At 49.9% G+C, this 15,510-nt stretch overlaps 1 protein-coding gene across 1 annotated transcript in view; it reads right to left on the reverse strand.

Moving 5' to 3' along the window:
• Positions 1-15,510, reverse strand: part of gnao1a (guanine nucleotide binding protein (G protein), alpha activating activity polypeptide O, a) — a 74,927-nt gene that overhangs the window by 42,140 nt on the left and 17,277 nt on the right. Inside the window, exon 3 of the mRNA XM_023827283.2 lies at positions 12,436-12,577. Coding sequence (XP_023683051.1) covers positions 12,436-12,577 — 142 coding nt within the window. The remainder of the gene's footprint in view (positions 1-12,435; positions 12,578-15,510) is intronic.

Raw genomic sequence — 15,510 nt, forward strand, 5'->3', positions numbered from 1 at the left:
ATTTTGTTTGCACTAATGTGTCATTCGTGTTAATAACAGCAGCAAATCTAACGCCCTCAACCAAAAAGCCGTAATGTCCCTAAAAGACTGGCTGCTCCGTCCTGAAACCGTAAAGCTGAAAAGTTTTTTATAAAATGTTGGATAAATAGCCGTAGTTTATTGGTGATTTCATGTTCGTCAAAGTTTGCGTTTTTTAACAACTGCATGAAGTAATGTTATTTCTATACGAAGCAACTCAGGTGAAAAGAAAAACATTCATTTTCAGGGCTGTCAGCTCTCACGCATCGGGCGTGACGCTCAGGCTTTCAGACTCACGCTCATGCAAGAAATCTTACGGCAAATTTATATTATTCCATTATAAACCTAAAATTAGCTACATCAAAAGCGTCAGGGTAGTTTGTAAACCCTACAGACTATTTAGAAGGTAATAAAACAATTACATACATGTAAATGCGTGTGCATGTGTGTGCGAATGTGTCTCAAATGTAAAATTTCCATGCAGCCTGCTGACCAAAGCTGGCAATCCTGCGTTTAATTTGAAATGAACTGTAAAATGTGCTGTTTTCGGCTGAAGCAGCTTGTTGCTCCAAAAACTATAAAAATATGAGAAAACATTAGCTATGACACTTTTTATATCTTTTCAAAATAAGACTGCCCATACCCATCTGTAATGGCAATTAAAATGTACTTAATATATCATAAAATGTTTTTTTAATTTACATAAAGGGACAAGACATGCTACTCCTCCCAAAACTTGCAAAAAAGAAATACCGTGATATAATACCGTCACCACCCAAAAAGTGAAAAATACCGTGATAATAATCGTAGGTCATATCGCCCACTGCTACTCCCCAGCTTCGAGGGGCGCATGCACGCCGCTCAGCTTCCAGCCAGCCAGCACCCCAAACGCCAGGACATTCTTCAGCTGTGGCTCGAATCGCTACGCCACACTCTGGGGTCAAATCAGCAGCATGACCGTTTAAAACTCTTTGCTCTCCTAACCCCCTTTTTTACAGACACATTACCCCCCCCCCCCCAAGCATCACTGCCAGTGATCACCTATAGGACTGACCGGCCGACCCCGAGCTCCTCTGCCTCTCCTGCCCCAATGTACATCACTGGCAACAGGCACTGCAACACAAGCCTCTTGATTCGGCCTAGAATCAAGCTCTACTAACGGGGAATCCGCAAGGGGGCCCATTATGACTGGGCGGCCGCACCAAAGATGGGATGAAAATCCAACCCATAAGGTGGTATGTCTTTCGGAGCATTGGCTGTATCTGCTTCTACCGTGGTCTTGCTATAGCGTAGGACTGAAGACGGCCTGGAAGGCTTCATCAGACCTATACTAGACTACACTAGATGTGTAAAAACACACATTAGCTTACAAATGCACGATATATCAATAAACATTTCTGTATTGGCAAATGCTCAAAAAAAAAGAGATGATTTTGGCATCAATGTCAAATCTTGGTCAATATTGCCGGTTGATATTTAAACTTCAGTCAATATTCAAAGTTAGCAGCAGCAGAACTAAAGACATAACTGTTAAAATAATGGAGACAATGCAATTTTCTGCAGCAGCGGATGACGAATTTTGCTGGCTCATTCACTTAGAATCTAGCTACAATCTCCCAAGTCGGACCTGCTTCTCTGACATCGCACCAGCCGCATGATAAGATCATGGCATCTTAATAAGTAACCTCACTGACATTGGTTTCAATACTACAGATCTGTGGAGCGCAGAGCTTAGTGACGATATCGGCAATATCATACAAAAATATATCAGTGATTGTACTGGCCAAAATTTCCACATCTGTCCACCAATACATTTGGGATGTCATATCTGTAAAATTACAACATTTGGCAACCTTTACTGTATCTATTATCATAATATAAAGAAAATTCCTGAAAAGCAGGTCACGCCCAATTCAAATACAACTAATCTCATCCTCTTCAAAAAGATGTGTATTGGATATAATACATGCTTCAGAACTGTGAGCAAAAAACACCTCTGTCCAAAAATAGAACGTGTGAAAACAGGCTCATCTTGGCAGTGAGACGCAGTGCACTGGGGAGAGCAAAGGATTATGGGAAACTAAACGGCAGCAGTTGATGTCTGGGATGTTGAGCAACGTAGCAGCATCTTCCTGGACATGGTGAACATGGCGTACAGTACGTTACAGCTGTCCCCCCCCCCGCGCTCCGTGTATACCACAGGCAGTCACATGTCTGGGAGGAACTGGAATTGACCAATGCTGTCCCAGGGGTCCCGAGGTAACATCTCCTGCTGAATGTCACATTCTTCTTCCGCAAAACAGCTGGGTGAAATCACCTACCCCAGTCTCTCTCTCTGTCTTTCTCTCATTCCTCTATCCGCCCCTTGTCTCCTCCTCCTCTCCATTTACTTCCGACTCCCCTCCCTCCACCCCCCCCCGTTCTCAGAGAATGCCGGTGCGCTCTGAAGGCACACAGCTCCAGTCTTTATCTGATGAATCAGCACTCGAGGTGTCTATCCGCAGCCACACTCAGAGGCGAAGTGGCTGGTCGCTGGCCTGCTCGGGGGAGCACGCCCACACTAAAGCGGCAGAGTCCAGCAGGTATTCGTCTATCGACCTCACGCTGCTCTTTGGCTCTGCTTATGCTCCGTAACCAAGTCCTCTGCCTCTTAAGCAAAGGTGTAAACTGGAAGCCTGCTTCCCACGGATTCCTCCCGGCCGCTAAGTACTAAATTTGGACGTGTGATTTCCCGTGCCTCTCCATCCGACACAAGGCCTGCAAGCTCAGCTACAGAGCCTTGGCTTGGTCAGCCAGCCGGGGGAATCCAAGGGCAGCTCCCTTATGGATCACACTACTAAGGGTAACTGGAGTGATGTGCAAGAATAGCAGCCCATAGGTGTCAAGTGAGGTTCAGTGACATCATAAGTATGTGTCTGGGTTGGCAGCAGCGCATATCGAGAGAGCAAATGCGTCACATTTGAACTTGGGTAAGTAAAAAAGTGCAAAAAGCGTTAAGCAAAGGCACCTGACCCATGCTTTGTGCAAAGTGATTAAGTAAAGCGCAAAAAAAAAAAAACAGAGCTCTTGAGAAAGCAGTGATTTTTGCATCCTGCCAACTCGAGGCCACGTTCCACAGAAGAAAATGACTGCGGCATTAGCAGAGCGCTAGCATTAATACCGTGTTAGCATTAGCAGAGCGCTAGCATTAATACCGTGTTAGCATTAGCAGAGCGCTAGCATTAATACCGTGTTAGCATTAGCAGAGCGCTAGCATTAACACCATGTTAGTATTAGCAGAGCGCTAACATTAGTACTGTGTTAGCATTAGCAGAGTGTCGGCATTAGCAGTTTTAGAGCTAGCGGGGCGTTAGCATTAGCAGTAGCAGGCTGTTACCATTAGCAGGGCATTAGCGCTAGCAGGGTGTTAGTGTTACCAGAGTATTAGCATTAGCACTGGGCAGTGGAGCAGCTGATCACGAGCCCTACTCTGCAGACCCCACAGGCAGTGCTTCTGAGGTTCACACTGGAGATACAAGGACAGACAATCAGCTCAGTCAGGGGGGTGACGCACAATCAGACCTAAGGGAGGGCTCTGTTGTCATGAAGAAACGATTCAGAAGCCTCCGGACAGCTCCCGCGACAGTATGGTGCACACTGCGTCATTACCCCTCCAACACCCCTGGCATGTAGCATAATGAAAATACCAGAAATATTCCTGCATAAATCTTTCATTATTTAGTGTGATTTCTGCAGTTTATCACCTTAGCGACCACCTCTGGCCTCATCAGGAAGCATCGAACGCAAGGATAATGACGCGAGTCACGTATGGATATTCTCTGCTGGGACAGGATGGCGTCACCCAGGTAAGTTACAGCGACAGACTGCCTGGAAGGGGAAACAGCCAGTTCGCCCTAAAAAAGGTCTGCATGTACAGTAGCCCTGCACTTACAGAGGGGTGTGCTGGCTAGTCAATATTTTAATTAATACGGTGAAAATCCATCCAAATATGACGATGGGAACGAACAGGTTTTCAAGTCAAACCTGACAGGTAAGGAGCCCATTAAATGCCTCAGTGAAATATTCTGTCTCTTTGGCATTAATTTAAAAACCGATGATTAGGCAGCATCATCTTCCTCTCTCACAAGTGGGGCTGGAGTGCAACCAAAAACTGCATATTCAGTCCAACACAAGGCAAAGTACATTTGCAGAGTAACGGTGAAGAACACCGCAAGCCCCACCCCTAACCCCTTTGGCACCACCTCTGCCTCGGATCACATGACCCCCAAGAGCCACACGACAAATGACATTTTACCCCGAAGTTCACCTCCTGTGATCAACCCGACAAAAATAAAACATTTTTATGCAAGGATGTTCAAACCCCATATACACAAAGGACACAAAGCAGGATGTACAACTGGGATGAAGCAGAAGACTGAATTAAAGCGTTTTTTCACAGAAATAATTAAAAGGTCAGGCCTTGTGAGGGTTACCACAGCATAACCTCCTGTGCATTTGCACAAAATCCAGCATTATTCAGGCTGTAGTCAAAAATAACCTTTGATACAAATCCGTTAAACTACGTCATTTCCATATTTATTGTCACTTAAAATGTAAATGATCATGCTCTTTTATATGGTTCACATGATGCTATCACTGCCACTGAGGTATATTAATAAGCCATTAAAAGGTCAGTATGTGTTTTTAACATTCTTTTGATAACCACTTCAATGTGGGTACATGTATTACAAACAAGTAAAGCTGGAATGTGCTTTTCCCTTAAAGAAACTGATTCATTGTATTACTACTGACTGAACTACTTACAGAGGCATCTGGCAGACAGACAGGAAACCGTTTGAAATAAAACTTCACTTCATAGATCATAGATCTGACAGTGGCAAAATATATTTTTGAATATTCATACGTGCACATGCAAATGCCACGCATCGAAACTACTTTCAAACAGTCAGAAAATATTTGTTCTCTCAGGTCAATAGGACCCAAATGCCTGAAACGAAAATGACCTTCAGAAAGTTAAGCTGAAATCCATACCTGCCAACCTGGGAGACTCCTTCAAAGCACACCAGCCTCGCATCGATAGCCTCTCATGTCTGTGGGGTCGCGGTGCCCCCCCCCGGTCCTGGGCCAATAGCACACAGCGGCCTCAGCGGCGATGGGCGTCCGAGGCAGCGTTTAATAAAGCACCTACACGAAACGTGATCTAGCCAAAGAGCTGAACAGCGCAGCTGGTTAGCCATGGTGGCGGGGGGGTGGCAAACCCGGGACCCACCCTATGTGTTGGAGGGCGGTGTGGCTCAGTCGGGTTAATATGCTGTCCCTGTCATTAAAAGGTCACCGGTTCAAATCCCAAAGCATGCGGAGTGATTTGACGGTTGGAACCTTGAGCAAGGTCCTCAGCCCTAAGTTGCCCCAGGGACTGTCTGACCCGGCTTTCCCCTAAAAATGCCTGTCGCTTTTAATGAGAGCGTCTGCTAAATAAGCCAATAAGGCAGCCCCGTCACGTGTGCTCGTCTGCAGCTGTGTTGTCCTTTGTAGCAGTCTGCTTGTTTACTGTGCCACTGTCATTATGAGGAACCAGCGTCTCCCTGAGTCATCCCCTCCCCCCTCACCCCAGGAAAAGCACCCACGGTACGTCCCTCTGCCTGTGGAGGATGGTGCCCTTTATACCTGGGGCAGGGGGGGGGGGGGTCCACAATGTCAATAGGGACAGAGCTGGTGCCTGACTGGGTGCCAACTGCCTCCTGGCATAGTGACGCCACTGCTCACACCTAATGAGGCTGGGTTGGAATGGCAAGGGAGGAGGGTGCTCTCCCCTTCCGATTTTACTGCGGTAACACCAGACCGGAGCCTCCCTGCAGCTGTTACTGCGGTAACACCAGACCGGGCCTCCCTACAGCTTTTACTGCGGTAACACCAGACCGGAGCCTCCCTACAGCTTTTACTGCGGTAACACCAGACCGGAGCCTCCCTACAGCTTTTACTGCGGTAACACCAGACCGGAGCCTCCCTACAGCTTTTACTGCGGTAACACCAGACCGGAGCCTCCCTACAGCTTTTACTGCGGTAACACCAGACCGGAGCCTCCCTACAGCTTTTACTGCGGTAACACCAGACCGGAGCCTCCCTACAGCTTTCACTGCGGTAACACCAGACCGGGCCTCCCTGCAGCTTTTACTGCGGTAACACCAGACCGGGGCCTCCCTGCAGCTTTTACTGCGGTAACACCAGACCGGGGCCTCCCTGCAGCTTTTACTGCGGTAACACCAGACCTGGGCCTTCCTACAGCTGTTACTGCGGTAACACCAGGCCTGGGCCTCCCTGCAGCTTTTTCTGCGGTAACACCAGACCTGGCCTTCCTACAGCTTTTACTGCGGTAACACCAGACCTGGGCCTCCCTGCAGCTGTTACTGTGGTAACACCAGACCTGGGCCTCCCTACAGCTGTTACTGCGGTAACACCAGACCTGGGCCTCCCTGCAGCTTTTACTGCGGTAACACCAGACCTGGGCCTTCCTACAGCTTTTACTGCGGTAACACCAGACCTGGGCCTCCCTACAGCTGTTACTGCGGTAACACCAGGCCTGGGCCTCCCTGCAGCTTTTACTGCGGTAACACCAGGCCTGGGCCTCCCTGCAGCTTTTACTGCGGTAACACCAGACCTGGGCCTCCCTACAGCTGTTACTGCGGTAACACCAGACCTGGCCTTCCTACAGCTTTTACTGCGGTAACACCAGACCTGGGCCTCCCTACAGCTGTTACTGCGGTAACACCAGGCCTGGGCCTCCCTGCAGCTGTTACTGCGGTAACACCAGACCGGGGCCTCCCTACAGCTGTTACTGCGGTAACACCAGACCGGGGTCTCCCTACAGCTGTTACTGCGGTAACACCAGGCCTGGGCCTCCCTGCAGCTTTTACTGCGGTAACACCAGACCTGGCCTTCCTACAGCTTTTACTGCGGTAACACCAGACCGGGGCCTCCCTGCAGCTGTTACTGCGGTAACACCAGACCGGGGTCTCCCTACAGCTTTTACTGCGGTAACACCAGACCGGGGCCTCCCTACAGCTGTTACTGTGGTAACACCAGGCCTGGGCCTCCCTGCAGCTTTTACTGCAGTAACACCAGGTCTGGGCCTCCCATTCCCCCTCAGCCTGTAAGTATGTACTAACGTGCTTCATTATCTCTTTGTGTGTGATGTGCGCTTGCATTGCTACGTTCCATCAGGCCGCCGGCTCAGTTTCTGAAAGGGGTTTTGCCTCTCTCTTCCTCTTCCCGGCCAAAAGGACCCTTTCTCCTTGCTAATTCCCACGCAGGCCTCCGTTTTGTCCTTCCTACGTGAATTAGCATATGCATAGCGGTCAGTCTCTGTCAGCCATTGCCGGATCTGAGCTCTGCGGCGCTACGTGAGTCCTCGGTCATGCAGCCAAGGGGTGCTACGGAAGCCATTCGCGGGCCGGTCTTTGTCCAATGGGGCTCGCTATGTTCAGCTCAGGAGGAATTCTCTCGGGGTCTGATAAAGGAAGGAACGGGACAGGAATGCCAGCACTACTGGCTGTACTGGTGGAGTTTAGAGAATGAGAGGTGGCAGAAGACGACCGGGAATACACACCGGGGCGCTAATATTTACTCTCAGGTGACACAAATGGGTGAATTTCAAATCATAAATATAATGGAACACAAGTCTACTGAAGACAAGGGACACCCACAAGGGCACATAAAAACAGTCAAGGTTAAAGAGTAAATGATACCGATTACAAGAGGAAACAAAAAAACCACAAGTGTGAGTGTTTGAATCTCGGTTTCCCTCCGGATGCTAGAGCATTTTCGAGGTCTGTAAGCTCTCCTCACATAAGTGACATTCCTGACTGAGGGCAGGCCTGCGGAATGTATCAGAAGGGAGGCAAGACTCTGGGTGGCCATGGCAACAGGCCAGAGTGCCAGAGATATATCAAAGGCAGTGTCGACAGGGCCCCGCTGAGGGATGAGAAGGCGAGGCGGCGAGAGGGAGGAAGACAAAACGGGAACGGCATGAGAGTGGAAAGAGACAGTTAGCGGAGGGGGAGGGCAGCAAAACTGCACTGCTATGCTGTTTGAAGACGGCAGTATGGATGGCAGGCCGGGCTCAGGGGTCTGAAGATGGCAGTACGGATGGCAGGCCGGGCTCAGGGGTCTGAAGATGGCAGTACGGATGGCAGGCCGGGCTCAGGGGTCTGAAGATGGCAGTACGGATGGCAGGCCGGGCTCAGGGGTCTAAAACGGGTAGTACGGATGGCAGGCCGGGCTCAGGGGTCTGAAGATGGCAGTACGGATGGCAGGCCGGGCTCAGTGGTCTGAAGATGGCAGTACGGATGGCAGGCCGGGCTCAGGGGTCTGAAGATGGCAGTACGGATGGCAGGCCGGGCTCAGGGGTCTGAAGATGGCAGTACGGATGGCAGGCCGGGCTCAGGGGTCTGAAGCTGGCAGTACGGATGGCAGGCCGGGCTCAGGGGTCTGAAGATGGCAGTACGGATGGCAGGCCGGGCTCAGGGGTCTGAAGATGGCAGTACGGATGGCAGGCCGGGCTCAGGGGTCTGAAGATGGCAGTACGGATGGCAGGCCGGGCTCAGGGGTCTGAAGATGGCAGTACGGATGGCAGGCCGGGCTCAGGGGTCTAAAACGGGTAGTACGGATGGCAGGCCGGGCTCAGGGGTCTAAAACGGGTAGTACGGATGGCAGGCCGGGCTCAGGGGTCTAAAACGGGTAGTACGGATGGCAGACCGAGCAGAGGTCTTAAAGCTACACTGTGAATCACTGTTTACTAATCCCTGGTGGACTGTAAAAGGGGGAGGGTGGCTTCATGCCCCAGTGCCGAGATGCATTAGCCAGGCCTGTCAACCAGATCAGGAGACGGGGGAGAGTCACGCCCCTCTGTACCTGCACGTACCTGCGCACATGACAGCCCCCCGAAAGAAAGGATGGAAATTCCCACGTCAGTGTGAACCTTGTTCACCTGTCATGAACAACACAGCATGTTTTCCCTAACTCTTCACCCTCCTCATCAGCCATCCCCAGACTCCCGTTTGTCTGTCATGTTCTGCTACCCCTCTCCAGACCTCTGTCACTGTCTTCTGTGTGACTAAGGGAAAGACAATTAGCTGTCAGCAGACATTGATCTCTGCCAACTTGGCCACACCTAACTCCTAAATGGGCCAAAGGGTCAGTGTGACACATTCGGTAATCCTCTCCGCTCCTGATTGGATAACACACTCCCCTCCCCCACCCATCTCCTCAGGCCTTCAGTTGCTCATGCATAGCTGCTCCCTGCATGCAGGTGTAACTGGACAGTGAATGTTTTAGCTGGAGGAACAGACAACCTTACAATCGGTGCCAATAACACATCTGATACCACTGAAACAGACTTGATCCAAATGAAATGACTTCTGATGAAGGCTGGAGGGCTGAGTCTCATAACAGCAGTTAAACATCGATGGGGGCAGGAAGTTGCTCGGGTTCCTCAGCATGCAGTGCATCATGGGAGTGCATCCTCAGTAATCACTGTCTGCGATCGCCACGCTATCTGACTGAGGCGAGAGTGTGATGATACTCTCAGCGTCGTCATTTCGTGAGAGGCGGTCGGCTTAGCGGCACATGTGCCGCCGTCTTCACGGGGCACGATGTGAATAGCGCTTCGGTTCCAGGTCACCTTGAACGCACAGCAGCCACGCAGCTAGCCACCGGAAAGGGGAATTTGCATACGGATTTGTTCAAGTCGTTTTGTGGCGGCTATGTGGCTACAGCTGTACAAGCCCTAATCCCAACCCAGCAGCGCCCCTAACCTTAACCCTAATCCCAACCCAGCAGCGCCCCTAACCCTAATCCCAACCCAGCAGCGCCCCTAACCCTAATCCCAACCCAGCAGCGCCCCTAACCCTAATCCCAACCCAGCAGCGCCCCTAACCCTAATGCTTTATAGAGACACTCAATTTAATGTGCTCAATGCTCCACTTTCTGCGGCTCCTCATACTCTGACCTCCAAACAACGGCTGTTATGTAAGTAAATAGAAATAGCAGTAATAACATTGCGTGGAAAAAAACCCAGCATTATTAAAGTGTTCCTTTAATTAATTCCCACAGCGGCAGTGCTGAAATCACAACTATTAAATCAAAGCAATTTCACATTTTGTGTTTTATGCATTTTATGAATTTTTGAACTTCCTGGCGTTATTCCTATATCCTGTATTCCTTACAGTGAATGTGGCCTCAATAATACAACAAATCATCCATCTATTTTCTATTCTGACTGTCCAGTCGAAGGCCACGATCATAATTATATATGAATTAAGCGCATTTGCATATTTATAAAGGGTAACAGGTGATTATCAAAGACATTTAGCGCAGACGAATCCCCATGAGGCTGATCTGCAGGCCCCCACGCACGCATTACTGCGTACAGTGATTCTGCAGGCTTTAAAAACCATTCATGCAGTCCTGCATTGTTGGGGGGACATTCCTGCTGGGCGTATAACAATGCTAAGAAAAAGTGCAGGAGGGGTGACGATTCTGACACTGTTCAGAGCCTGTCAGGTTGTTTTGATTTTCTCCACTTGACATGGACCAGAACTCGAGAAAAAGAGTCTGTGCAGCACGTCTGTGCGTGTGTAGGTCTGAGTGTATGTATGCGTGTGTAGGTCTGTGTGTATGTCTGTGCAGCATGTCTGTGCGTGTGTAGGTCTGAGTGTATGTATGCGTGTGTAGGTCTGTGTGTATGTCTGTGTGTATGTATGCGTGTGTAGGTCTGTGTGTATGTATGCGTGTGTAGGTCTGTGTGTATGTATGCGTGTGTAGGTCTGTGTGTATGTCTGTGTGTATGTATGCGTGTGTAGGTCTGTGTGTATGTATTTGTGTGTAGGTCTGTGTGTATGTATTTGTGTGTATGTCTGTGTGTATGTATGCGTGTGTAGGTCTGTGTGTATGTATTTGTGTGTAGGTCTGTGTGTATGTATGCGTGTGTAGGTCTGTGTGTATGTATGCATGTGTAGGTCTGTGTGTACAGTATGTATGCGTGTGTAGGTCTGTGTGTATGTATTTGTGTGTAGGTCTGTGTGTATGTATGCATGTGTAGGTCTGTGTGTATGTATGCGTGTGTAGGTCTGTGTGTATGTATTTGTGTGTAGGTCTGTGTGTATGTATGTGTGTGCGCTCTTGTGTGTGTATATATTCGTGTGTGTACGTGTTTTTGTAATTATTACTTTGTGGGGACCAGATTTCCCCATAATGTGATAAAAACCTGTAACTTTTTTTACCTAAAAGGGACCTTTTTCGGTCACCACAAGGATACCCGCAATTATACAAAAATCTGTAAATGCAATCAAAAATCTTGCAAAAAGTATTTTTTTTGGTTACTTATGGTTTAGGTTAGGGCTGGGTAGGGGATAAGGTTGTCGACGATGTTGGGATTAGAGTTATGCCCATAGAAATGAATGGAGAGTCCATGTGTGTATGTGTATGTGCGGGCATGCACATGTGTGTGTATGTATGGGCGTGCACATGTGTGTGTATGTATGGGCGTGCACATGTGTGTGTATGTATGGGCGTGCACATGTGTGTGTAAGTATAGGTGTGTACGTGTGTGTGTGTGTGTGTGTGTATGTATGGGTGTGCACATGTGTGCGTGTGTGTATGTGTGGGCGTGCATGTGTGTGTGTGTATGTGTGGGCGTGCACATGTGTGTGTATGTATAGGTGTGCACGTGTGTGTGTGTATGTATGGGCGTGCACATGTGTGTGTATGTATAGGTGTGTACGTGTGTGTCTGTATGTATGGGCATGCACATGTGAGTGTGCATGTATGTGCGGGCGTGCACGTGTGTGTGTGTATGTGTGGGCGTGCACATGTGTGTGTGTGTGTGTGTGGGTGTGCACGTGTGTGTGGGCGTGCACGTGTGTGTGTGCGGGCGTGCACGTGTGTGTGTGTGTGTGTGGGCGTGCACATGTGTGTGTGTATATGTGCGGGCGTGTACGTGTGTGTGCGGGCGTGCACATGTGTGTGTGTGTGTGTGTGTGTGTATGTATGGGCGTGCACATGTGTGTGTGGACGTGTGCACACCTGGGAATAAACCATTCCAGTATGATTGTAACTGCGTGTGCCCAACCCTCTGGGGTACGTGACTGATCATTTACAGATATGAGAATCTGGGTTTATGTGTGGCATGGGAATGAAGATGATCGATCTGCTGTGATACGACTTTAAATTAAATTATTGTCAATAAACAGTCCTGGGTTAAGGAGCTGAATCTGACTGACCGATTCTGTTATTCTGATACTTACAGCCGTCAGTCACACTGCGCTGTATCGATTCTACATAGCTGACCGGAGTTACAGTATGTGGATGAGCGGCCAGCTACGCGTCCCTGGGTCAGATGCAAAGCGCAGAGACACTTACTTTCCTCTCCTTGTCCCCGTACTCCAAGCCCAGCGTGTCCATGGCACGCACGATGGCCGCCAGGGACTGGATGGTGTTGCTGAAGACCACGGGTTTGTACTGCTTCACGTCATCCCCAGAAAAGCCGTCCTCGTGGATGATCCTGCCAAAACACGGCAGGTCAGATGGACATGCTCCTCAGGAACGTCATTTTATCCACCCAGCACACAAGTAGCAGAATTTCACCCCTCCCCCATATGTGCACCTTCACCTCTGCTCTCCCTGCCAAACTGCAAATATGACGAGGTTTTGTAAGCAGGGTCACAAGACTCCAGTGTACGACTGATTAGCATTTAGATTATTTACATGCGACTAACATGGAGGGCCACCTCTGTGTGATTCCTTTATTGCAGGGTTGATCTCTGACCCTCTTTCAGATCCCTCAAATGCCAACTGACCTTGGAGGGGCAGAGGGGCTGGGTCATGCTACAATGTGTAATGCTGATGGTGGAGAAATCGACAATGTCAAGGAAGGCAGCAACTGCCATGTTATGTAAATTGAACACAATCCCTGCAGCTGCCAGCTTGCGGCCACTGCATTGCAGGCCAGCTTATGTACATTTACACATTTTACAGAGCGATTTTGCACATTAACATGCCTCAAATTGCTCTCGATCATACTTCATCCTCCCATACGCTGTCTTAACAGATTAAATTCACAGATTTGAAATGTACCGCAGTATTTTATCGGTTAAAACTGGCAAGAAATGACGCAAATCGTTCCTTCTCTTGAGCCACAAAACGTGACCACGGCTGCCACCGGTCACACACGCTGGGGGAAGGTCACAGTCTCGTGTGTGGCGTCGCCTCTCAGACGACGGCCCGCCCAGGTGCGTGACAGGGGCGAGCGTTTCGGCCACATCCCCAGCCGGCCGGCCGGCGTCGTAATCGGCCACATTCCCAGCCGGCCGGCCGGCGTCGTAAACACACGCGACGCTCTCGCAGACCACTGCTTTCAGCCTGAACACACATCACTATGAAGGAACCAGGGACCACTGGGCAGCTACAGGGTCACACACAACCTGTGCGAGGCTCAGCGAGTGCAGGAAAGCAGTGCACAGGTACAAACCCGGAGCCTTCCGCAGACCACGCAGAACCTCCCAGGGCCTTCCGCAGACCACGCAGAACCTCCCAGGGCCTTCCGCAGACCACGCAGAACCTCCCAGGGCCTTCCGCAGACCACGCAGAACCTCCCAGGGCCTTCCGCAGACCACACAGAACCTCCCGGTGCCTTCTGCAAGCGTGTTGGCCCATCGCTCACAGATCTCTGCTGGGGACAGGTGCAAGTCTATTGTTTTGGTCGTTGCGTTTATCGTCACGGCAGTGCATTCCCCCCCCCCCCCCCCACCCCCACCCCCACCCCCACCTACACGCTTGAGTAATGAGAGCCCCGTAAACACCTGGACTAAGTCGACTCATTAAAATGTTGCGCACCACCCTCTCAATCCCGTGAAGAATTTTGACGCGCCACTCAGCGATAAATACTCAGCGTTTGCTTAGGGCCTGTCAGATGTCGGGCGGTTTATCCTGTCACCAGCCAGAGGACGTTGAGTATCTTTAATAATGCGGCCTGGAGAGTGCGCAGGAAATCCAGGCTCACGAGCGCCGCTGGGCTGCTCAAATGTCACCGGGAGACCCACATGGAACAGCAATCGGAGCCGAACGAGCAGAGCCGGCGCCAGACTGTAACCCACTTCCCAGCTGCGCTGGGCTTGATGGTGTTTTCTGCTGATTCTCCTCCACGCCCCCTCACCCGCCGCTCCTCGCAGTCGCCTTGGTAACACTGTGGCCCTGACCATGACATCGCCACGGATCTTCCTCCTAATTGCATCTTTCACCAGTGCTCATCACCTGGAAGCTTGTTACCATGGACAGAAAACACGCCATCAAAAACGCCAAGCTGTTTTCACTCAGAGAGCTGCTAAGTTATTCATATGATGATAATCGTTTTGAGATATCAATACAGACGTTCTGTGTCTACTAAAAAAGCGAGAACATGTGAAAAGTCAGTCTCTCAGCTGACGGCTTGCGGTCACCCAGCAGGATGTGGGTACGAGAGTCTCAAGCAATCTCCCTTCATGTCTAAAGAGCACAAGAGAGGAAGCTCCCCCCCACCAAAAGCAATCTCCTCTTAGGCAAAGCTGTCATGTCAAGATGTCCAGTCTAATGTGTCTATCAGTGTCAGCCATCTACTGTGTCTGTGTTCAAGTATACTTTATCTAGGGCATCTGTCTGTCTGTCTCTCTGCATGATGTACCTAATCTACCGTGTCCATGAACAAGTATACTTTATCTACCGTGCCTGTGTGCCTGCGCGGTATATATAATCTACCAAGTCTCTGTGTTTATTCTCCTGAGTCTCACCATCCCTGAATTTTATTTACTGAGTTTGTGTTTCTATGCATATGTGTCCATAACCCATATCTATATCTATAGTGAATCCTCTCTAACTCCAGCCTACTGCATCTCTAGATGACCTGTATGATTTATTCGCTCACTCTGTAGCTGATCTGGTGCCACCTGAGAACCTCATGTCTCCAGCAGTTCAGACCTCTCCTTCTCCTCCCCATTTCACCTTCCTTCCCTTATTGTATGGTTCCCATGGCATCACGTTGGCATGGCAACTGCAGTGTGACATTATAGGAACGTTACGGGACCTGGAGCTGTCATATGACAGGTCGACCCTGGATGGGGCAAGGCTGACTCAGGGCAAAGTCCAGTGGGCACAGCTGGGGCGGAACCATTCATACCAGTGTAGGGCCCGGTGTCAGGCTAAGTGGTTAGTATCAAAGACCCAGATTCTGCACACTTTGAACTCCTGGCCAGCACCTTCTAACATCGTCATACTGATATTCAGTAGGTAACATGGATGATCTCAGCGAATTCCCAGGGACGCTCTGCAGTGATATCCTGGGCTCCGCCCATGAAATGCCCGTATTCACCCCCCTGGTTCTCGTTTAGCTCCACCCAAAACCCACAGTACCACACAGAAGACCCAGGGAAGCAGAGAATGAGGTTCATTAACGTCTCCCCTCCA

This window comes from Paramormyrops kingsleyae, chromosome 13, assembly GCF_048594095.1.
Source record: "Paramormyrops kingsleyae isolate MSU_618 chromosome 13, PKINGS_0.4, whole genome shotgun sequence".
Lineage (NCBI taxonomy): Eukaryota > Metazoa > Chordata > Actinopteri > Osteoglossiformes > Mormyridae > Paramormyrops > Paramormyrops kingsleyae.